General features: G+C 32.7%; 1 protein-coding gene across 8 annotated transcripts in view; it reads right to left on the bottom strand.

The window, feature by feature from the left end:
* Window positions 1-3,869: 3,869 nt before the first annotated feature.
* LOC145260529 (ras-like GTP-binding protein RHO) overlaps window positions 3,870-25,238 on the bottom strand; it is a 218,445-nt gene continuing 197,076 nt past the window's right edge. For 5 of the 8 annotated variants that reach the window (XM_080118724.1, XM_080118726.1, XM_080118732.1 and 2 more), the window contains one exon: window positions 21,017-24,155. In XM_080118724.1, the coding sequence (XP_079974850.1) occupies window positions 23,733-24,155 (423 nt within the window). In that variant the 3' untranslated portion in view covers window positions 21,017-23,732. Of the gene's footprint in view, window positions 7,073-21,016; window positions 24,156-25,238 lie in introns of those variants that run through there. The other 3 variants (XM_080118725.1, XM_080118728.1, XM_080118730.1) reach the window with 1 other exon arrangement.

Below are 25,238 nucleotides of genomic sequence, written 5' to 3'. Positions count from 1 at the left end.
TCCACAAATTTAGTCTGAGCTTTTCACATGTCTGTGCTAAAATTGATAGGGAAGTTTTTGGAATTAAATCTGAATTGTATTTTTATTTATTTATTTATTTTTTTTTTTTGTCCGCAAGAACCTGTGGCGCAGTGGTTTGAGTACTTGGAAAAATCAATTGTAGAAAGTGATATTCTCCTGAAGTTTGGGGCAACTGAAAAATATAATTGTGAATTACTTAGGACCTCTATCCAGTCATGGCTAATGGAACAAGAGCACGCTACCCCCGTGAAGTAAATAAAGGGTTCCGCTCGAAATTCCTGAGTTCGACAAGATACACTGGAAAAAGGTCAGAGGTTACATCGTCCGAAACGTTGTGAAAATCATAATCAAGATGATAATAGTAGTCCACTGAATCGAAATAATATGGATAACCCATCCTCATCTCAAAAATTCAGAAACAATATTTTGATACATTAAGCACAAGGATGTTGTTTTTGTTAAAATTTTGTGTACAAAGAAAATTCTCACCGAGTACAAAAATGAAAAGAAAAAGTTCCCAATGGGTTAAAATCTTAAAAAAATCTTTTGGTTGAAATCGCAAGCGAATGTTTGACATCAGGTAGAATACCTCATTCGTGAAAAAAAAAAAAAAAAAAAAAAAAAAATGAAGCATGCATGGTCCCTAGGAGTGAACGATGCATAAAACAAACGACTAAGTTCATTTATTTCTCCTATTTAGCCCGAAAGTCCCCAGGGGACGTCAAATCCTGGTGAAAATGAATAAACGGTGCAGTTTTAGGCCTTAACGAGTTCTGCACCATGCAAAAAAAGAAATGACCAAGTCCATCATTTGCCCCACCTATTTAGGCCCAAAAGTCCCCAAAGCCTTAACATATTTAAATTTGAGTTCAACACCATGCAAAACTGCTAAATAGACATACACAGAAAATTTTGGACAAATATGGTAAAATAGTCCCAAAAATGGAGTGTTTTTTTTAGCCCTAAAAGAGCCCCTGTTATCGTGACGTATAGACAAACAGGTATATAGAAATTAGTTGCAACTTTTCAGAAACTTTTATAAAAATATAAGGCATCAAATTTTTCTAAGCACAAAATTTTCAATTTTAGCCATTTTAACCCAAAAAGGCACACTTGGGGATACAGCAACCAGAATTTTCTTGGAAAATCTGTTCTGTTTTTTTTTTTTTTTTTTTTACTAATATTATGTTTAATGTTTGTACAAAATTTCAAAAAATTCCAAAAGAAAAGTGCAGACAGATGAGCGAACAAAGGTGAATTTACAAGTCCACCCTCCTTTTGTCCGGGTACCAATAACATTCTTACATCATTTTTCTGTTATTATCAAATGGTGGAAATACAAATAAGCATTGAACTGTAAGAAATTGACAAAGTAACTTATTTATTAGAGTTTTATTATTCATTACTTTCTCACAGGTTTTCCTTAGCCTTCCTCCCTAACTAAACCTGCCACCTTAGCTGGTTTACATTTACAAACCTAAGAACTCTTATACATTCTTTCAGTGTGACTATACCATAAAGGTCTACTCTTTCGCACACATCTTTCTTTACGATCCAGATTTAATCTTTCTCTGAGGTCATCAGATCTAAGTTGGCTTGACTACTTGCATTACCATTGCATGATTTTCATCTTTCTTTCCATACAATGCATGTCCTCAATTCGCATTGGTCAGTTTTCACTTCCATGTATCATCACACTGTATACATATGCTTCATAGAATATTCTCTTGAGTAACAGTGGCAACTCTCTGCTGGTTAGTAATGGCAGAAGTTCCCTGAACTGATTTCATTTATTTAGGGAATGAATGAAATGTTGTTGTACTATCTATATACAAAGTTAGGCATATGTATGTTTATCTATTTCCCTGGATATGAGTCATTCCTAAACTAATTAACTGATCATTATAAATTTTGAAGACTAGCTGTTTGATGTAAAAAGGTGAGCTTTAAGATGGTGGAAGCCTTTTCTCAAAATTCAGATACTTCAATTTTAAAAATAGATATTAGACTTAAATTAATAAATATTCATCCAAACTTCAGTTTCTTTGAAGCATTTTAAAGAGTTTTAGGGAAAATAAAAACCTCCATTTTGAAAATTAAAATATTTCAGATTTGCATGGAATTTGACCATAGTCCTTAATCTATATATCCATAAAAGTGAAATTGTGTGTACATTTCCCTACCAAACTACTGTCAATTTTCAGTCTACAGACTCGCAATTTCACATAAGAAATATTAAAATTTGAGAAAATCTTTTAAATCAGTTTTCAGCCAGAAATTTGCCTATCAAGGGGTCAAAGTTCAACGATTTGAAACCTTTACCAAGCTCCTCAGTCAATTTTGAGTCTAAACACTTGAAATTTTAGATGTAGGTTATTTGGACATGGATCAAACTTTAATTTGATTTGAACCCTAAGCAATAAAGGTTCAGGGGATTAAAATTGGGGGCAAAGTTTAAAAAAATTTGACCTCTGTGGTCTCTACCAAATTACTCAGCCAATTTTTAGTCTAAACATTTGAAATTTTACATAAAGTGTATTAAGACATATTGCAAGCTTTTTAATTGGTTTTTGGCCAAAAATTCAGTTGCCAAGGGGTCAAAGTTCAAAAGATTTGACCTTTGTGGTCTCTAGCAAACTATTCAGCCAATTTTGGGTTTAACCACTTGAAATTTTAGATGTAGGTTAACTTGACCGGAGTCAAACTTTAATATATATATAACACACACACACACACACACACACACACACAATTACAAACAGTACATAGGGCCTGAGCAAAGCCGGGCTGAAATGCTAGTTAAAAATGATTCTCTAAATTTCAATTTCCTAAGGATCCCTAAAACTTAAAATTTAGATGCTTTCTAGAATGAAAATCATAATGGATTCTGATCAAAATGCAAATAAGGATTCTAGTCCTAAGATTTAGTAATATTTTAACTTTATTTTAATCTTTGTAAAGGGAGATAAAAGTGGTGCAAAACTGTTCCATTAGGGTGCTATATATTTGGACCCTATGCCAGTAAGTAGAGATTATGTTAACTAGTATGAATTTCGGTGAGGGTTATTTTAAGTAGATGTTAGGAGGATAACCTGGCGGCAAATGAAAATAGACCCAGTGCACTTAGTGTGAGCAAGGCGAGTGGGGGTGGGTGTCAAGGGTTAGCTCCTAAAATGAAAACGTGCTAGAAGTAGGTGTTGATGATTAGATAGAAATTACATCACAATTTCAGAACAGAATTTCCAGGAGTCAAGGAAGCAACCAGACCAGATGTGCACAACTATATAGAAATCTAAGTGATTTTCCTTAAAAAAAAAAAAAAAAAAAAAAAAAAAAAAAAAAAAAAATGGTTGAACGGACAGTTTTAAGGCTAATTAAGAAAATTGAATAAGGAATTTATTTTAGTCTCTCCCTTTGTGAATGAACTTTCATTCCGTAATAAAACCTTTGAAACTACCATAAGTCTCCATGGCTTCAAGTTTTACTTGTTTAAGTTAAGAAAAATAATGACCGAACACATATACAAAAGACATTAATTGATTTGATTTTTTTTTTATCGTTAACTAGCGATAACCCATGTGTATGCATTTGTTGTAAGACACCATGTGCTTCCCTTCGTTTAAGGTTTTATTTATGAAAATGTAACACGAGGAAATAGATTCTACCTGTTCTGCGACAAGTATTCTTATACTTTTTTGAAACAAGAAAATAAAGAATCACAACATTGAAACATGCACGCACGTAAAAATATTTTTTTTAAATATCCAAAAACAATAAAAAATATCAAGTAAAATATAAAAAATACAAATATGTTTTTATAATAATAAAAAAAAAATGAACAAGAGATGTTTGTTTTTTTGTTCAAATTTTATTTTTAGCTGTTTTAAATTTGAGAAGAAGAATTTGATTCGCTCCTTTCCTCCTCTCAATCTTTATTTTCCAATTGGCTAAATTTATAGGAAGAAACTTTCCACGTCACTGATCCACTAAATATGAACAGGCATTTTAGAAGGAGCTGGACAAAGATGCACTTGAACGAGGGAAATATTCTGTAAAACCATTTTTTTTTTTTTTTAATAAGGGAGAGGTGGGGTGGGACCTTAGGGAGGAGGAATAGGAGGAGAGAAAGAGAGAAAAAAAAATCATCAGCTATGATTATTTGGAGCTGGGGTAAAGGAAATTGGACATATAACCGGGGAAGGAGAGGGAGAGGGTTGGGAGAAAAAATATAAATGTTCAGATTAACCAAAATGATGAAGAGAAAGTAAGAAAAAGTTGTCGTGGAAGAGATATGAAGAGAAATAAACTTTTTTCAGTATCTTTTTTTTTATGTGAGGGGGACTTTTTAAAAGATGCGACTGTGTAAAATATATGTATATATATATATATATATATGTACACACGCACACACAGTGTAAACCTCAAAATGAATACAAAGAAAAAAAAAAAAAATATTAAGCCATTTTGATACACTGCATATAACTATAAGAAATAGATCCAAGATATTCTAGATTATAAAAGCTGGTGGCATTATTATTATTATTATTATATATATATATATATATATATATATGGATTTCAATTTTGACCATACTAAAAATCATGTTCAGCAAAACTTTATTTAAGCAGCCATTTTGTCTTCAAAGGCTATACAATCAAACAAGGTTTGAATATTACAACATTACACACACACACATATATATATGTATACGTATGTGTGTGTGTACATATGGTCAATTGAGGATTAAGATGAGGGAATGGCGGCTCAGATGGTTCGGACACATGTTGAAGGCCAACTATGAGACCATCGCGAAACTTGCATTTAAATTTGAAGTTACCAGGAAGCAAATAAAAGGAAGGTTGATGGGCAAACACCCTGCACAGCCTTCTCAGACCAAGCCCATGAGCGTGCCAAATAGAGGCAAAGATCCATTATTGAGAACCCCCGTTGTAGCTCGGGACCAATGCAAAGAAACGAAAACAAAGTGTATGTGTTTTTGTATAGGAAAAATGGCCAGAGTGCTCAATTATACATACAAGAGCAGATTATTTTTTATTTATTTCAAAGAATACTATATATTAGTTTGATCATAGATTAATATCTTCATGTCATGGAAGCACTGGAAACTCAGCCCACAGCCTTAAAGATACCTAATGTCCCTGCTTTTCAGTCAATCTTATAAATTAACATCATATATGTAGGTTGTGCTACAGAAGTATTAGGTTACAATAACATTGTCTAAATAAGAGGTACACCAGGTATCTTCTATCCTGTGGGTTGAGTTTTCATTGTTTCCATGAAACCAAAAGGTATTGATGGATGATCAAATTAATGTATAGTGCCCTTTGCAATAAATAAATATGAATATATATATATTTGCTCATCTTAAAGAGTTTATTAATAGTGGTTGATGATTAAAAAAAAAAATTTTTTGAGCTAAGCAAATTCAATAAACTGAACAGCAAACTGATTATCCAACACGATGAGCAACAGTGAACACCTTTCATACTAGATGTAGTTGACATATATATATATATATATGTTGATACCTACAAACATGCATGAGAATACAGCATTCTTTAAATTCAGTAGTAGAACCATAAGTTTCATAATATATACACACCAGGTATTCCAGAAAATTGTTAAACCAGCATTTTCTGTGGTAACTCCTAAAAGTATATTTGTACAGAGGTATGAAACAATGAGTACGTAAAGTTGAAAAGCAAATTATCTTTAAGATGTTGTAGATATCTACAATAGCAGATGTAGGCATCATATATTATGGTAGGCTTCTCCTTGTTGTGAAGAAATCAAACAGGTTTATCAGTTCCTTGTGCAAATATACATTTGATAACTTCCAAAAATGTTGGTTAACTTTTTCTGAGACACCTCATGTGTGTGTGTATGTGCGCGCGAGAGTAATATATATTACTCATGTATCATGAGTTAGTTGAAAAATACAATAAAGTGCTCAATTGTAGGTTCTACAAGAGCTAAAATATTTTATTTAAAAAAAAAACTATACAAGAAGTTTTCACCTACTGAACTGTGCTGAAGAGTCAGTCTATCACTATAAACCGGTTTCTACTTCAAACCCATCATGGTGAGATGGATGTAACCTTGGTACACCCAACAGACACTAAGGTATAGTTTTTAAACAGAATACTTTATATATATTTATATGTGTGTGTGTGTGTGTGTGTGTGTGTGTAAAATGCCACATTTGTTTTCAGGCCATCACGTGAGTATGAAATGTTAAGCAGGGGAGGAAGAAAGGTGCATGTAAGCAGGTTTTGATTTCTTTTCTCTTTAATATAAGGATATAATTAAAAAAAAAAGCTGAACTCCTGTAGAGACCGCCAAACTCAAATGTAAGATCAATGATGGCAAATCAGCATATATGCACTTATACAGATTGACTAAAATATGGAAAAAAAAAAAAAAAAAAAAAAATGATGAAAAGAAAAAGAGGATATAGAAGCAACAAGTTATGTAACTTAAGCCTAAACAAATTTAGATTCTGATTTTCCGAGATAAAAATAAAATATTATGACAGGAAGTGAATCCTTTTTGTGTAGTTTACTTTTCCCTTAACAATGGCGAGAGAGAAAGTTTATGACAGTCCAGTTACAACACGACGCATCCACCTTTCTTCTTCTTCTTCACTTGAAGAGCTGCTCTAGTCGCAGTCTCAAACACCTCGCGAACTCCGTCTTTGGTCTTGGCGGAGCATTCTAAGTAGCTGTAGGCGTTAATTTTCTCGGCCATGGCACGGCCCTCTTCTGGTCGTACAGGCTCCTGCTTCATCTTCATGAGTTCCCGCTTTGTGTTTTCATCATTACGAAGATCCTTTTTGTTGCCGACGAGAATGATGGGCACATTTGGGCAGAAGTGTTTCACCTCGGGTGTCCACTTTTCAGGGATATTCTCTAAACTGTCAGGACTGTCGATGGAGAAACACATTAGAATCACGTCCGTATCTGGGTAAGACAGAGGCCTCAGTCGATCGTAATCCTCTTGGCCAGCTGTATCCCATAGAGCCAATTCAACCTGAAATTTAAAATGAAAAGATGCTTTTAATCAAAATAGTAAAATGAGAAGAAAACATAATAGCTGTAACCGCGACCTTCTCAATCAGTCAAATAGCATAAGCCTATTTTTGTTTTTATGTCTCTTTGTCTTAAAAGAAGGAATGAAGATTACAATCTGCATAAGGTATTAAATGTTGTATTTCTGCTATGTTTAAATGTGGTGATACTGATATAGGAACATAAAATTTATCTTTATTGTTACTGAGGGTTAGGGGTTAGGGTTAGTTGTATGGGAATTCAACAAGTTAATTCTTCTCACTCATCATATAACCATTTGTGACTACCTGAAACCTCACTATGAGACAACAGTTTCTGTAATCACATCCAAGAGCATTTTATTAGGCTACTGTCATTTCACTGAATTGACCCGACCAATTACACCTGTGTAACCTTTTGCTACAAATGAGTTTTCAAACATACTTTTACCTTATTTCCATTTTAACAATTGATCAAGTTTGTTGTTTCTTCCCGTGCAGGTATCCATGTCACCCTCCATATTTTTTTTTTTTTATTCAAATGACCTTTTCGTAGATTTGATCATTATTTTTCTTTGCATTTGGTCAGATGCATGCTTTTGTCATGATTTCTCAGACGCAATGGAGATATTTAACATTTTCATAGCGGACAATTATTTTATGCCTTATGTTTCAACTTTTTTTTTTTTTCCTCTTTACTTAGCTTTTAAGTTTTTAATTTAAAAACTTGGATCGTGAATAATGACATCCATTATTTCTTTAAATATACGTAACTTAAAATATGCACATACACATTAGTGTGTATTTCAAAAGTTCAAAGCATTAATTATTTCAAATATCTGAAACTTGAAATCATGTTTAAAATTTTTTAAAGAACACACTTATATGTAAAGCACGGATCATACAAGGGGCATGCAATAAGTAATGCCCCTGACCCACTTCCCATAGCAGTAGAGCAACGAAACTTGGCACAGTTATTAGTCTTTCTCTACATAGGAACCACTCAGAGTTATGCATTTTTCCCATCATTTGATGCAGCTCTGGAGACCGTTTTTGTAGAACACCACAGGTTAGTTCTCCAACCACGATGTGACTTCAGAAATCAAGGCTGCATCATCTGGGAAACGCTTTCCTTTCAAAAACAACGTCATGGCTGGGAAGAGGTGAAAGTCAGAGGATGAAAGGTCAGGAAAGCAGGGAGGATGGGAAAGATTTCATAACCACACGCCCGTGCTTCTGATCTGGTGAGTTGTGGACCAGAGCGTTGTCCTGCAGGAGGAAGGTACCTTAACTGATTTTGCCTTGCCTCTTGATAGCTCCCCTTAATTTCCTCAAAAGTGAAGCATAATAGGCTCCTGTAATTGTGGTACCCTTTGCCAGGAAATCTCTCATCACTACTCCGTCCTGGTCCCATAAGACTGTGAGCATGACCTTGCCAGCAGAGGGCTGCACCCTTGCCTTCTTTGGAGGTGGTGAATCCAAGTGCTTCCACTGCATTGATTGGGTTTTGGTCTCTGGATCATAGTGATGGACCCAGGTTTCATCCTGTGTAATCAGTCTTTTGAAAAACTTTGACTCATCTTCTTGGCACATCTCCAAATTCATACTCGAGCACTCGACGCATTCTCACTTCTGGAATGGTGTGAGCAACCTGGGAATCCATCTGGCAGACACCTTATGCATATGGTCATGAATGATAGTTTCTACACACCCTGTACTAATCTTGACATCTTGGGCTATTTGGCAAATAGTAATGCGCCAATCTTACAAAATGGCAGCCTCAACTTGATGGACAGATGCCTCATCAATGACAGAATAGGGGCGACCAGGTCTGGGAGCTGTTTTCTACATACTTCTGGCCATGTTTGAATTCACGATGCCAGCATTTTACAAGGTCATATGATGGGGCATTATCACCATAAGTTTCTTTCATTTCATCAAAAGTCTCCTATGGTGTGCGTTCCTTACAAATACAAAAAACGGATCACTGCTCGACATTAAACAGGCTCCATTTCACACCTGACTCAGTTCAAACACCTGTAAAACAGAGACCACAATTAGTTCATCACCCGTAGAGACAAATTATTGCACATGCAAAATTTCAGCTAGATCAGACAACTGGAAGTGGGTCAGGGGCATTACTTATTGCACCCCCCTTATATTTGTGAAATGTAGTCCATATTGGGAAGAAGAAAAAAAAACCAAACAGGACTTCAGTTAATAATTTGAAAAGTGTATTCTTTACTAACCAATATAGCCTTTGTTTCAGTTGGTGTAAAAGAACAATCTACACAAACACATTTCATGTGGAAACATGTCATTTTGAAATTATAAATTCCTAAAATTGATCCAGTTGAAAAAAACAAAAAAAAAAAAAAGCCATCATTATGTTTTGAGATTTTGTTTAAAAATTGCAGACCCTTAAAGAAAGAAGTCAGTTTGCCGTACTGAATTAGTTTCACATTAAAACAAAATTCTATTTTTACTTGTAATTATTTTTTTTTTTTTTAATTTAAAAACAAAAGTTGAAAAGCTACAAAGACAAGAGCGGTCAATCAAAATGAGCAACCCGTTGTGTTCCAGAATTTATTTTCTACAATCACCACCATGCACTCTTGATGCTTCGGTCATAAAAGTTTGGTGAATACTTTGTCACTCACATCTGCCGCCATATTTCTGAGAACTTCGACTGAAGTAAAATAAAACAAAAGAGAAATCAACAAACCCATCTGAGCTAACATCAACTGCATCTACTTTGTAAATTTTCAACAGGCATCAATGCATGTTGATCAGCTGAGGTTTTTCTGTAGAGGAATTCAACGACTCATCTCTAAGATGGAGCGATTATCAAGTGAATGATGAAGAATATGAGAATCGAAAATGATGGATGGAATAATAAAATGGGATTCCATTATGAAGACTGTTTAATAAACTGGAAGAACATCCCATAGCTCTAAAGGGTGGAATATGAACTCTCATGGCTCCAAGAGTTGGGTTCCAAATTCTACAATGGCTCTGGAAGGCAAAACCGTTTAAATGCAATCGCGTGTGTGTGTATTTTATAAAAAAAAAAAAAAAAGTCAATTTTAAAATTGTCACAAAAACAAATGTTTAATGCACAAAAAAATATTGAGACAATTGATACTCACCAGTTGTGATTTCTTGAAATGAATTAAAAACCTAAGTCGGAGTTTAAGTCAAGACAGCATGATGTTACAACCAAATCGCCATCATTTGATACCAAATAATGGCGGCATATTTCCAGTTAGATTTTATTTTACACAAATTCAATTCCAATAAAGGTTTTCAATTTATTTACAATGTGTTTTTTGGAATCTCACTTAACCCAATAAATATAAAAAACGTCATGCCCTGTGGAAATTCCATGGCACTTTCTACATAAGAAATGGAGACACCCTGATACTGTTGTAGCTCTTTTGTTAAAGCTGCAAAAGTATTTATCTAAGCTAGCACAAACGCCTTGCGTAGCCCAGTCATAAAATACACTTAAATATTTTAATTTTTGCAGATTTCATATCTATAAAAGTGAAAGTGTCTGCGCGTGTGTACATTTCCCGACACAATAACTGTCAATTTTCAGTCTACAGACTCGAAATTTGATATACAGAGTATGGAGATTTGGGAAACCTTTGTGATTCGTTTTCGGCCAGACATTTGGTTGCTAAAGGGTCAAAGTTCAACGATTTGACCTTTGAGAACTTTACCAAACTGACAATTTGGGGTCTAAACACTTGAAATTTTAGATATAGGTTCCTTGTACATGGATCTAACTTAACATGATTTGAGCCCAAAACAGTAAATGTTATGGTCATAAAAGGGGTCAAAGTTAAAAAAATTGACCTCTGCAGTCTCTACCAAATTACTCAGACGATTTCTGGTCAAAACATTTGAAATTTTACATAAAGGGTATTCAGAGATAGGGCAAGTTGTTTAATCGATTTGGGTCGAAAATTTGAGTACAAATATATAAATCTATGTTTGTTTGCAGGTCTGCCTAAAACTCAGATTTTCACAAGATCAGTATCGTTTTAAAGCTTGACCCTTCAGACGACAAATTGGCTTAAAAAAAAAAAAAAAAAAAAAAAAAAAAAAAAAAATTAATTTCTTCACCCTCAACTGGCCACTTTTTTTTTTCACCGATATTTTCGAAAGCCATCCCCTCTTTTTGATGGTCTAGCCTTAATTTAAACCTACGTCACTTCCGGTTTGGCGGTGGTTGTAACAGCAAAGACGTCACGTTTTTTTCTCATTCTTTTCCTCCTTCGCGGTACGGGTTCGAAGCTGCCTTCCTACTACCACCTTTTTTTTGCTCAACACAAACCTCCAAACACCCGGGCAACGCCAGGCTGAAATGCTAGTATATTAAGTTTTTTTTTTTTTTTTTTTTTTTTATTAATTCTTATATAAGTTGCGAATTAAAAAATAAATATATCCATGACTTGGGTGTATTAGCTTGAACCGAAACCAAAATATAACTAGAGTTTCCTTCAGCTATAAATCAAAACCAAAACTTGAATTCTTGGTAAAATTATCACAAGAAATGTGTCATAATAAACGGCAGTCACTCGCAAGAAAACATTACTATATATACTGTTTTAGTTTGGACAGCATAATTTGATTTGAAACAATTTTAAAATAGGGAAAATGGAATTTTTTTTTATGTACCTTGGCAACATCAGAATCATCAGTACTAACCATCTCAACGATCAAGTGTTTCTTATGCGTGAAAAATGATAATATAGGTAAACATAAAATGCCTCAGCATATGATGAAACTAGTGGAACCCATTGGAAATTTCAGTTGTATCCTCATGCTTATGTATTATTAATCGCACTACTGTTCTCATCTTGAGTGTGAATTTTACGTTTCGGTCGATATAACCTCCGACCTTCAGGTGTATCTTGTCAAACTCGGGAATTTGAGCGGAATTTCGAGCAGAACCCTTTTACTTCACGGGGGTAGCGTGCTCTTGTTTCGTCAGGACCTCTATCCAAATATGGCTAAGTAATTCGCAAATGTATATTTCAGTCACCCACGCTGATTATTGAACCTTCAGGAGAATATCACTTTTTACAATTGATTTTTCCCAGTACTCTAACCACTGCGACACGGTCCTTGCGGACAAATTCCCGAGTTCGACAAGATACACCTGAAGAAGGTCAGAGGTTATATCGACCAAAACGTTGTGAAAATCACGCTCAAGATGAGAACAGTAGTCCGATTAATAATACATATAACCAATCTTCATCTCAAAAATTCAGAAACATCATATGTTGTATATTGTTGCTGTGCTTAAAAATATTCCTTTCTAAAGACAATACAGGCCCCTCACCCATCAATATCATTGTATGTTTAAATACTTATCTAAGTATCCTGGTTAATTTAGTATCAGAATGCACCAGTGGGATATCTCCAAAATCTATGATGTTGATTTCCATTCTATAGATGTCAAGCACAAACCCTCTCAGAAAATATGCAGGTTTTATTTATTAAAAACAAAAAGAAATAACGGGACATCAAAAATTGGGCCAAATGTGACTGGGAAAACATCAAAATGATGCACATTCTCTTTTGATTAGCCGCAAAACTAATATACAAGACTCCTGCATGAAAGAAGAGCGCCAGAATTTTGCTATGCAGCCAATTTATAGCAGGATTCAATTACTTGTCCCTACTTGCTTCCCCACGAGGGCAGAAGCAGACAAGGTCTTTTTAAATGTGGGGGAAATTCAACATTACAGAAGAAATTCTTCACTGACCGAGGACAAGAGATGAAGCGCAATATCAGAACAGATACTACACTGATTCTAGCAAAGATTTTGATCAGCATTTTAAAGAATTCACCCATAAGGAAACAATATACAAGGTTTCATTTGGAAACAATAATTTTATTCGTCTTTTGTTGATTGAAAGAATTTGCTTTTTGGTTGCATGATCTTATCAAATGGAGTCATTAATAAGGCTAAAAACATTTTATTTATCTTCTTTCCTGGACCAAGTGTGGGTTTGCCGAAAGCGTTTCTCTCAAATGATTCAGATGTGCTACATACAGGTTTTGAGCCAGTGTCGTTAAACAATTATCATCCACCACATGAAAACAGATTGGCAAACCTATTTTGAAAAGCAGTTTCTACAAAACATTCGTTTTCCTTTGAATAAATCACTAATTAGCATTTAGCTACATGAGAACTGTCAGTTTCAAACTAAGATACCAGAAAAGTGAAAACTGGTAAGTGTCTTGTCATTTACTTTTTAACTCCTAAAAAAAAAAAAAAAAAAAAAAAAAAAAAAATCAGTTCCATTAGGTGTTTTTTTTTTTTCTTTTAAACCACCAGACACTTTGAAAAGACATTTTTCCAAACCTTTTCTAATTGGAAGTTTGGTATTAATATGTAAAAATCAGGAGCTGGTACACGAAGACTATGTGATTGAAAGATTTGAGTTAAGTTGGGGAAGAAGAAAAAAAAAAAAAAAAAAAAAAAAGCATAGAGTCAGTTAATTATAATAAAGTACAATTTTTTAAATATAAAAGTGTCATCCTTGTATTAGGTTGGTGCAAAAATGTTGTCTTTTTACATTCAACTATATAACATTTTTGCACCAACCTAATAAATGACAATTCATTCCAGTTAGTTTAATACAGCACAAAGGCAATACTTCAGAAATATTTTCTCAGACCAAAGAAACAAGGAAATGTCAACAGGCCACTCATCCAAGTTACAAACTGACTGCGTCAATATCAAAGTTCTGCAGACATTTAGACAAGACCTGGGCATGGAAGGATGAAAGAGCCCTCAGCCAATCTTCCTATCAGATTATTTAATGCAGAGTAACTTTCAATACCACACACCAGAATATGGATTATATTCCAGTCTAAAATAGCTAAAAACAATTTCTTTTTTACATTATATAACAAAGAAAGTTAATTTTTGTCCAAAAGTTAGAATCAAAATATGTATAGGTGAGCTCAGGAAAGGTCTGATTAGTGAAACGAATAAATTTCTAATGACAATTTTACATTTATCTACAGTAGATTAGCTCAAACTTATAACTTGAAAATATTGCTAAATATGATTTAATGACTTGAAATGTATGAATCAAGAGTTATAATTACAAACTAAATATCAGTACATTTCATTGCAGAGTAGGTTTTATTTTATACTTATTTGTTGAAATTGTTTTATCAAGCAAGATCACTTGAAATGTTATGGATGAAAGTTCATATTTATGTTGAAAATTATATGGCAGTTCAGAATTGTGCATGAAATAAATTATTTAAGCAAATTTTAAAGTACAGAAAAACTTTAAATTTTTTATCAAAGCAAATATTTCTACATTTGGTTACAAAAGTTTGTTTAAAAATGTAATTTCAATTTAAAAAATATTTTTCATCTAAAATTTAGTTTCTACTTATTGATAGGATAGCATGTTATTTTGTGTATCACGTTTACATCCAATTGACTGTTGCTTAATTGTTATGGACTTCCATTTCAAGTAATAAATTATTTTACCAAGAATTCTTCCTAAGTTATGGTTTCGATTATAGCTGAAGGAGAGAGTTATATATATATATATATATATATATATTTTTTCACAAGTTTTGGTATCGATTCAAACTGATGCAACAAAGTCATATAGGGATATACTTTTATTTTTGAAATTTTAACATATCTATATATAAATTAGCAAGAATTAAAATATATTTAAGCGGACTTTACAACGGGGCGTCCCTGCCAGCTTAGATATATAGTTTTGTAGTTTTAACAAAAGAGCTACAATAATATCAAAGCATCTCCATTTATGTTGAACATCTACAGAATGTCAACATCCGTATATTACATATGAACAAGTCTCTTGTGGAATTTTCACAGGTTCTGCTAGTATTGTAAGCAACTAGATTCCTAATTGATTTCTATTTTCCATTTTAAAATGTCCTAAGACTTTCTACTAATATATATATATATATATATATATATATATATATATATATATGAGAGGATTTGGATCTGTTAAATTCAGTTCCGTTTTTAGATGGCAAAAGTAGCTGCTGGGGGAGGGGAAAAAAAAAAAAAAAAAAAAAACGAAACTTAGCAAGTGTAAGTTGACTAAAGATTACTCTTATGCAGATGTACATTTAACATTGAAGTTTTTCTATGCACATAAACTTAGCTCAGATGGTAACAAATAATACTAGAGAATTGTGCTTTGGTTCTAGCTGATGGCATACCCAAGTCTATATATAAACTTTTAAAATCACTACTACATATTGGTACAATATAATAATCAATAGAGAATTAATATGAAGTTTGCATAAATTAAAAGATATTTAAGTGAGCAACACAAGGCAGCCTGCTAGTTGATATAATTAAGTCTTCCTAGTCAGCATTTCTAATAAAATTAAATAGAAGAAAACTGCATGGTTTTATCTATCCTTGGGTCTGTTAATTAAAGTTATCATTTTTATGTTCCCAAATACAGTGTTTTAGTTTTGTTTAGTAACTTTCTGCAGATCTCAAACTTATAGGATTGGATCAAACAAACTTATGACTAGTATTATGAATATTATTCATTGCATATAAAATTTTCTATCTTCCATTTAATTACTGTAACAGTATATTTCTAGGAATAAGCAAGTTATTTCTTTATTCATTGCTATGAAAATACAATTGTGAATATAGAAATATTAAATACAAGTTTTTCAATAGAAAAATATTACAAATGTTTAATACAAATTAAACAGATTCAAATTTGAACTTGCATACTATACTTGCATATTATAAATGGTACTTTACTGCTGATAACATTTGAATATGATTGGATGTAAGTTTCAAATATCAGTGTAGATACTCATGTCTAGCAACACTGATGAGAATTGTAATGTATATGCATATTTTTAGAGTAAAAGTCAAAAGGATATCCTTTATAAAGAAAAATATACAAAGAATTTAATTCTAATTACCTAGAATAAGAATCACCATTACTATTGCTAAAACTGTCCCTTGTTGTGGCTCTTTTTTCATATTTCTCAAAAACTTGATATGTCTGACTATAAAGTGTTTTTTGCAATTAGTCTTTTTTTTTATACTACCAAGTCTTTACCTGATGTTTCTCAGTATTTAATGAAGAACCCTAGGTTTTGTTTTTTTTTTCATTATGTTAATATCATATTAGTATCTCTCGAATTTCGCACTAGTGTCCAATACAGTTTAAATATCAAAATTGGATATAAATATTAGAAATTTTAAAGGGTTTCTACCACAATAAAGGGGCAGATTCAGGACCAGTTGAAAATTATTTTGCCTGGATTTGCTTTTTCAATAATTCTTCTTTCTTTAGAGAACACATGCATTGACATACTCAATTATATAATTTGTAGACTGACATTGTTTCCTTGAAAATGAAGTCCTTAATGAATGGTAAATTTTAAAAGATAAGTTTATTTTGTGATGTACATTGGTATACATTATTCACTCTTCCTCTCACCATTTATAAACATGCATGTACAGATGATATGCAGTGACAAGATCAGAGTTTTTGTAATGTATTAAATTCAAATCTTAACATGGTCAAAATTTACACAACTGTAGATATAGAGGAAACCCTTTCCTAAGATAGGTTTGACAGTCATGGACCGATTTTGTTTCTGCACCAAATTGTTAACCACAAAACCTTAGTTTCAAATTGGAAAATCTAAAAGCCATTGGTATAAAGAGAAGGAACAAGCCATGCATAATGGTGCTGCATGTGAGATGACACCACAAAGAAAAAAATAGTAAAGAAATGATGAATGTGAGAAGTGTGAAGGGCCAACGTTGCCTTCACATTTTCACCAAGTTTCAGAAAAGACTAATGGATGGGGCAAAAGTTATGGAGTAAAAAAGTGTCATTTTTTGCAATTTTCTGGCATTTGTGACCCTTTTGAGCTCCTGGAAATGCTGAATCCCAGTGAAAAATGGACAAACAGTGCAGTTTAATGCTTTAAGACATTTTTTTTTTTTAAATCAGCATTATGGAAAACCACTATATAGACATACATATCAAGTTTTTGAGTAATATGAAAAAAAGAGCTCGAAAAAGTTATTTTTAGCCCTAAAAGTCCCAGAGGGATGCAAACCAGAATTTTGCCAGGGTCACCCATACTGAATTTATATCCAGAACAATGGCCTCCACATTTTGGCCAAGTTTCAAGAAAATCTAATGGATAGATCAAACGCTATGGGGCAAAAAAGTGTCACTTTTTTTAACTCTTGAGCCCCTGAGGATGCCAAATCACAGTATAAATGGATAACGGTGCAGTTTCAGGCCTTAACACATGCAAATTTGAATTGACCACTGAAAAAGCACTATATAGTCAGACATATCAAGTTTTTGAGAAATATGAAAAAAGAGCAACAACAAGGGGCATTTTGCCAGAATCACCCATACTGGATACATATTAAGAACATTTTGGCCAAGTTTCAGAAAAATCTAATGGATGGATCAAAAGTTATGAGGCAAAACGTGTCATTTTTGACCTCTTGAGCCTCTGGGGACGCAACGGGAATTCTTGCAAAAAGTTTTTACTGTGCACATCTATTTAATGAAAGATTTGTGGCAAAATTCCAGGAAAAACTAATTGACAGTTTTCTGGCAATCATCCGGACTAACAGACGCCACTGAAAACATGGGTCCCTCTCTGGTAAATCAGGGGACCAAAATGTATTATGGAAATAAAATGAAGGAGGGCAGAGCTGATTTTCTCTCTTCCCAATTCAAATGGGATTGCCTGGCGGACTTTTTTTTTTTTTTTTTTTTTTTTTTAACATGTGACAAGATGTATTTATATAAAAATACACATTGGTTTTTGCTATAAAGTAATGGATTGATAGTATTAACATTTTAAAGTTAAGTGATTTTCCATAACACTCAGATAATTTGGAAACGTATGCCGATATGTAAAACCAGAAATGATAAATTCACTTTCATTCCCATTTCATTTAGATTAACTTTTGACAAAAAGTAAATATTAACAATTTTATTTACTTGGCAAGGATAAGCTTTTCAGATGAAAAAGTATGTACGCAACTATTTAATAACATGTACACTAATTTTATCTGTCGATATTTGCAAAATCAAGGCAAGATATGACAATGTTTAGTGTGGAGAATGGAAAGTCATTTAAGAAAAAATAAGAACCTCGTCTCTTCAGACATTTTAAGAGATGCTAAAAGAGACAGGACTTAACAGATAGTACTGACTAGATATTAACCAAGACCCCCCCCCCCTGCAATTCGATGACTTGTTGCCAACAACTAAAAAATTTATAACAGTACTAATTCAGACAATGGAATTTGAAATGGTTGGAAATTCCAGTGTTCATATCAATATTCATTTATAATTAGAAAAACACACATTCCAAGTGCAACATACATTTGACATTAAACAATAAAACTTTAAAAACGTTTCTTGTTCATCCGAGGCGTTCATGTATTGAAAACTCGTAATCTAACAGATCTTGATTGTTTCATAATTAGTTTAGATTTTTCAGAATTACATCACCATCAAGTCAGAAAACTAACTGAGCAGGATTTTTCATATCCAGTATGGGTGACCCTGGCAAAATTCCAGGGACTTTTCGTGCTAAAAATGCCCCTTGTTGTGGCTCTTGTTCACCAGGGGACAAATTGGTCTTAAAATCCAATATTTACTTTATAAGTAGTTGCTCGAAATCAATTTAGTTCATGATACGAAACTATGACATTAAGTTATGAATGCTTTAAGAGAAAAAAGTTATTTAGTTGAATGTTCGTTTTACCTGAAAATGGATGGCTTTTACAAACCGACTTCTAAACAAACCTATCTCTAGCTAAAAAAAAGATACAAACCTAAGTTTTATTTTGCCTGCCTTTATAAACTGAACTTGCTAACTCCTCATTGCAGGTAAATTCCTTTTAATTTCTATAGTTGTATGCCGTAAGATCGTCTGCTTCTACATTAATTTTGCTTTTAAATCATAAACTACTTGGACATATCTGGTTTGTTGCAACCCAAAATATTCAGATTGATCTGGATCTCCAACAATAAAAGCATTAAAATTACAGAAAGAAAAGCCCAAATTTTAAAACTCCCCAGAGACTATCATTTTATCTCCAGCATTCATACAGAACCCACCAAGAATCGAGAGATATTGAATAATAAACACCATTGGAAAATCTTACACTGGAAAAGTTATTTATTCTTGTGATAGAGCTTATTACAAATTACATAAATTGAACACCCTTTTATAATGCCATCTTTGTCTATGTCTGGTAAAAATGCAAACCTCCACAATATCATTGTAATATTCTTCAATACAAAATACCACCATTAGCTTCTACATAAGATTTTATGTGAAAAGTTGCCTGTTCTTAGTATAGGGCTTTTATTTCTTTTTTAATGACAGCCACCACAATATAATACAAGATACAGATTTGCACTTTGTGTCCACAATTCTTTTATAAAACCTTCCAACTATTCAGTTAATATAAATATTGTTTATCTCTTTAGGAAGATTAGACAAACGTTTGAAAAGTGAAATTTGAAAAGCCAGATTTTCAGTTAGGACAACAAAAAGGTAAAATGTTCAAGTGCTGATTAATTTTAAGTAATCTGGTGTCTAGTAATTATTTGAAAGCATTTGCCACACAGAAAAGCTGTGATACAGCTAATTAGATGTCCAAGGTTTTATTGCAATTTTTATCAAGACATATACATACATGATATATATATATATATATATATATATATCTGTATGTGTGTGGATCATGATCACCCATTTTCCGACCAGTTAGCATTTGAACTGGTAATCATTTCAATATACTAGTCAATATATGGCATAATCATGCTAACACATTCAAAGCTAAATGACGTATAGTCTGGCTAGTAAAAGATTGGTGACTATTGGAAATACGTGCTGTATATCTTTCCTAACTAGGGACTGTATGTGAATTTGTATTCCAATAAACTTTCACTGGTAGATGGAATGCTGATGTTGCCACCCGAATTTAGGGTCTAGGTGGCAGTGCTAGGGTTTTAAACTTTATCCAATCTGTTCAGTACGTTATAGAGGAAATGTATACAAGAACTTAACATAGAAACGCTGCAACTAACCTGCCACAACTGTGTTGAAATATTTTAGTTTTGTTCTAGAGTTAAAAACTGGTTACTGTTATAGACATTATGTACTGATTAAAAATTTAAGCTGTATTGAAATATCTCAATCTGTATGATACATGCCAATTTTAAAGAATTCAATTATCCAAAGATCATAGTAAAGAGCTACATAAAATCTGAGTGCATAATAAAAAAAGCATACAATTTTACATAAGTTTCACAATAGATTAAAAAGAAAAAAAAAAAATGAACTAAAATATAGACTTCATTACAATTCATTTTAAAAGTATTAAAGAAAATGTCCCACAAAAAAAAAAAAAAAAACAATTTCATCACTTTAAATTCTTAAAACTTTTGAACCATTGCATTTGCAGAATTTAGTTTTGATAGGTTGATAGAATAAAAAATAGTCTTTCAATACTTGTGCTTATAAACAGAGAGAAAGTTTGAATGCATAAAATGCAACATTAGTACCGAACAGGCATGAGACATTGTCTAATGCTGTTCACGCTGATGGTTGGGACACTAATAACACCAAAACTGGATGAAAGAAAATAAATTGTACTAAAACTGAGGCACTAAAGAAAAAGGCAAAAAGACTTGGAAACAAACACTATAATAAAAATTATAAACAAATTGAAAAACTTGAAAATGTATTTGGTAATTTTTGGTAAGAAAAAAATTTAAACAAAGAAAAAGTTTAAAACATTAATATATTGAAGCACAAAAAAAAAATAAAAAAATAAAAATAAAAATTAATGAAAAAGGCAAAACTCTTAAGAATACCAGCCAAAATTTATTTCGAGCAAATGATACAAAGTAGAAGAGACTTAAACTACAATCTGTGGAGGAGGGGGCGGGGGTAGGTTAGTCACCGATCTACAATGAAGAGTGAAATTGTCTTGTACTCTCTACATTGCTGAGGCAGGGTGGGGTGGGGGATCATCCAATCTGGGGTGGGTGGGAGATCAGCGCAAGAGAAAACTACAACCTGTTGTAGTTGGGAAAAAGTTTGGGGACAGCACTGTCTGCTTATCATACATACATATATTTATTATAGTCTCTTCAAAGAAAAAAATAGGCTTCTTTATTTTGAAAAAGGTTAAAAGAGTTGCCCACCACCCCCAAAGGAAAAGACATTAGGTGTTCAAGTTGATGAATGAAAACAGACGCGCAGGAGAGAAAGGACAGATTTGTCAAAATATAAAAACAATCATTTCAGTGAGGGTGCGAAATAAATACAAAACTAGACAAATAAGTTTAAATTTAAGTAGTGGAAACTTTTTTTTTTTCTTTTTTTTTAATTAGACGCCTCCTTGTCTTCCCTTTGGTAGAAGAAAATCACAAAGGAATGGCAGAAGATACAAGAGAAATTCAAAACTTAAAGCCAATGTGAGAAACCGTTTTCTTTTGAAAGCTTTAATTTCTTTAAGTTTTCATTTTTGTTTCAAATTGCGAGGAGGTGGTGGTAACCCAGAAATTATATCAATTTTTGTTAGGTTTATATTCTAGCCGTGGATGACATTTTCATTTTAAACAATTTTATCAATCTTCAAAACATGCTAACTTTAATATCCAAAAAAGCAAATAAGCCAATTTTACGCAACCAAGAAACAAGGAATAGGTGTGGGGAAGAGGATTAGCATTAGAGATAGAGAGAGGAAAAAAGTAAACCTAGTAAGTCAGATGAACAGCCACAGAACATGTACCTACAGCTACCTCACCCTTATATTTTTAGGGAGGGGGAGCAATTGTGGTCAGTACAAATTAAAGCAGTTTTTTTTATATACTTAATAACAAGGGTGGGTATTGAAAAAGGAGGGGAGCAGACTCCCACTAAATATGTACCAGTTCCTTTTTCTCTTCTCTTTAGTGTGGTTGAATAGTCAGTTTCTAAGCCACTTTATTACAGAGAAGTGGCTTAACAAAATCATGGTTTTTAAGGATGAACAGGTTGTTTGTGAAAATAGCAAGTATTTTGCAGTAATTTCAACAACAAAATCGTTGGCTCCCTTCATTAACATGGACTTTCATATGGCTTCCATAAAGCTCATGTAGCTTTTAGGTTTTAAAAAATAAAATACCAACAACTGTCACGGTTTGGTTAAGTCAGGGGATGACAAACTAATTTAGCAAAAGGTACACAGGCCATTAAACATAAAATGAAAAGGTTGGTGCATAGCTGCTGAATTAAAGAGAAACAATGTTTCTTCAGTGATGCAATTAGGCAGCAGGATGTTGGAAGAAGGGCTAATATTAGACATTTAATAATAATTACAAAGATATTACCTGAGCAGCAGACTGGTACCAGAAAGTTAAGTATCAAATCAAGTTAATACCAAAGTCATTTTGTAAGATCTTCAAATATTTCATTATGGTGTAAATTTGTTTCAAACCATAATTTGCAAATATTAATTTGATACTTTCATGTTTGTATTTCTTTTATCAGTGGCTAGGTCTCAAGATATTCAGACAAAAAAAAAAAAAAAATGATTCAATATGCATGGTAGAGGTGGGGTGTAACTGTCAAATTTAATGAAACTGTCTTAGCTAATAAAGTTAGTTAAATTAATAAAATTCTTAAGTTTCACTTGCCACTTTATATATAAATTAGTCCTTTTAAACTAAGAGTGTACAATTAGACAAATTTCTTTCCTTGTCCAATTTGATAAACTCATCCAAGTGACACAAGAGAAAAGCCAAATAAATAGGAACAAAATGGTTAGTTTCATTGGAAGAAACTTTATATCCAAATTTCTAAAAAAAAAAAAAAAAAAAAAAAATTCTATCACTACTACCAAGTATGTCTTAATAGTAATAAATATGCCACTGCCAACCAAAAATGGTCAGGCGCACCCCTTCCTGAACATAAGATATATCCCCCACCCCCTGAATGGTACGCCACATGTTGAAGCATTAGGTTAAATTTGCACAAGGGCCATGCTCGACCATGTGTATTATTAGAATATGTCCAAAATGTCTATCCTTTTAAAATTAAAGTCATTGAAAAACTGGATAAAGAAAAGAAAACTGAAGGAGAAAGAAGCGAGGTCTGCTGGTGGTCAAAATGACCAATTATGTCATGCTGGTGAGAGTAGTATATAGTGCTATATATATATATATATATATATATATATATATATGTGTGTGTGTGTGGGGGGGGGGTCTCATGACAATCTGGTTAAAAGGCAAAAATAAAAATAAAACAGCAGACAAGGTTGGAAACTGGTTAGCACATCGTTTTATATCGAACCACTGTTGACGTTGGTGATATTAGTCACCATTAAAGTTATTCCAATTGAATTAGAAAAAAAAAATAATTTTTCATTTTGTTAAAATGTTTGTTGTGCAGACCATTACAATCAGCAACTGTCAAGAATATTTATCAAGAAAGACAAACACATACATTTGCAAAGACCGCTGAATCTTTCAGATATCATTGGACTAAAAAAAAAAAAAAAAAAAAAAAAAATACAAAAGACCAAAAACTTCCTAAAACAAAAGACATCTGGGTTTCTTCTTTTTCTTGACTTGAAGAGCTGCTCGGGTAGCAGTCTCAAATACCTGTCGGACACCTTCTTTAGTTTTAGCTGAACATTCCAAATAAGAGAAAGCACAAATTTTGTCAGCCATTGATTTGCCCTCTTCAGCCTTAACTGGCTCTTGTTTCATTTTGGCCAATTCTCGACGTGTCACCTCATCATTGCGCAGATCTTTTTTGTTGCCGACCAAAATGATAGGCACATTAGGACAGAAATGCTTTACTTCTGGGGTCCACTTCTCCGGAATATTCTCCAAACTGTCAGGGCTATCTATTGAAAAGCACATAAGAATCACATCTGTATCTGGGTAAGACAAGGGCCGTAATCTGTCATAATCCTCTTGCCCTGCTGTATCCCAAAGTGCCAATTCAACCTGAAATTTAAGAAAAAAAAAAAAATGCCATCAAGAATTAAGATTTCAGAAAGATTTCCAAACATTTAATATTTAACTATTGATTCCAACAAAAATTTAGTGCAAGAAATTCTTACATCTTGAATTGATTTTAGTCAAATTTAAGTTATTTTAAAAACGTTTCATTCAAATACAACAGTTACAAGTTTAACGTTAAAAAGCAGGGGGATTCCTTATCGCGGAAGTTTAAAAGTTATGAATACTAAATCAATTTGAATTGATAAAATTGAAAGCTGAAAGCTTTGAGATGCTGCTGCAATCTTTTAAACTCTTCAAGGTTTTTATTTTAAGTTTTTTAAACATTTGAAATGATTAACATTAACTATTTAAAAAATTCTTTCTAACATGGCTGCTTGCAGTCTAGAATTGGTGAAATAATTCAAAGCATTTTAAAAGCCAGAAATTGAATACTAGTTTATTGTATTTTTTAGATGATTTTCAATGTTGGAAGATTACATGAGCCGAAATATGGAAACAAAAGTTTGAATAACCCTATATGTATACAATATATAAGGGGAGATGATTGGTTCTTCATTATAATGGTGAAATTTAAAATATTTACTTTTAAGTAAAATCAATGGTATCTATTTATTTATGTCATGTCGCAGTAATGAAAATATACAAAAATAAAAAGGTAGAAAATTAAAGAAAACAGACATTTGCAAGTTTTGCTTACATAAACTGAATAGCATGCATAACAAGGGAGGTAATAAATTTCTAAAACGTGACAAATTTAGGCCAATTTGGGAAAATTAGTTATTTCCCTTTTGTTTAGGTCGCCGGTGAACATAGCAAAGTCTTTTTTGTTGAATTATGGAAATACTTGTTTCATGTATATAACGTTGCTTTTAGTTGAAATTGAAGTAGTTTTTAATGAAAAAGATTTTTTTTGACTGGATTTTGCTTATAACTAGATGATTTTATATTCAAGTTGGGGAAACAAATTATACTCAACTAGATAGAATTTTTTAAAGAATCTGACACTAGTTACTAAATACTGTATTAAAAAGAACTAATAAAATAAAACTAAACAGTACGATATAG

Source organism: Euprymna scolopes, chromosome 36 (genome assembly GCF_053919585.1).
Source record: "Euprymna scolopes isolate OS-2025 chromosome 36, ASM5391958v1, whole genome shotgun sequence".
Classification (NCBI taxonomy): Eukaryota; Metazoa; Mollusca; class Cephalopoda; order Sepiida; family Sepiolidae; genus Euprymna; species Euprymna scolopes.
Note: the sequence above shows the minus strand (reverse complement) of the source record. Positions and strands in the feature narration are given on the sequence as shown.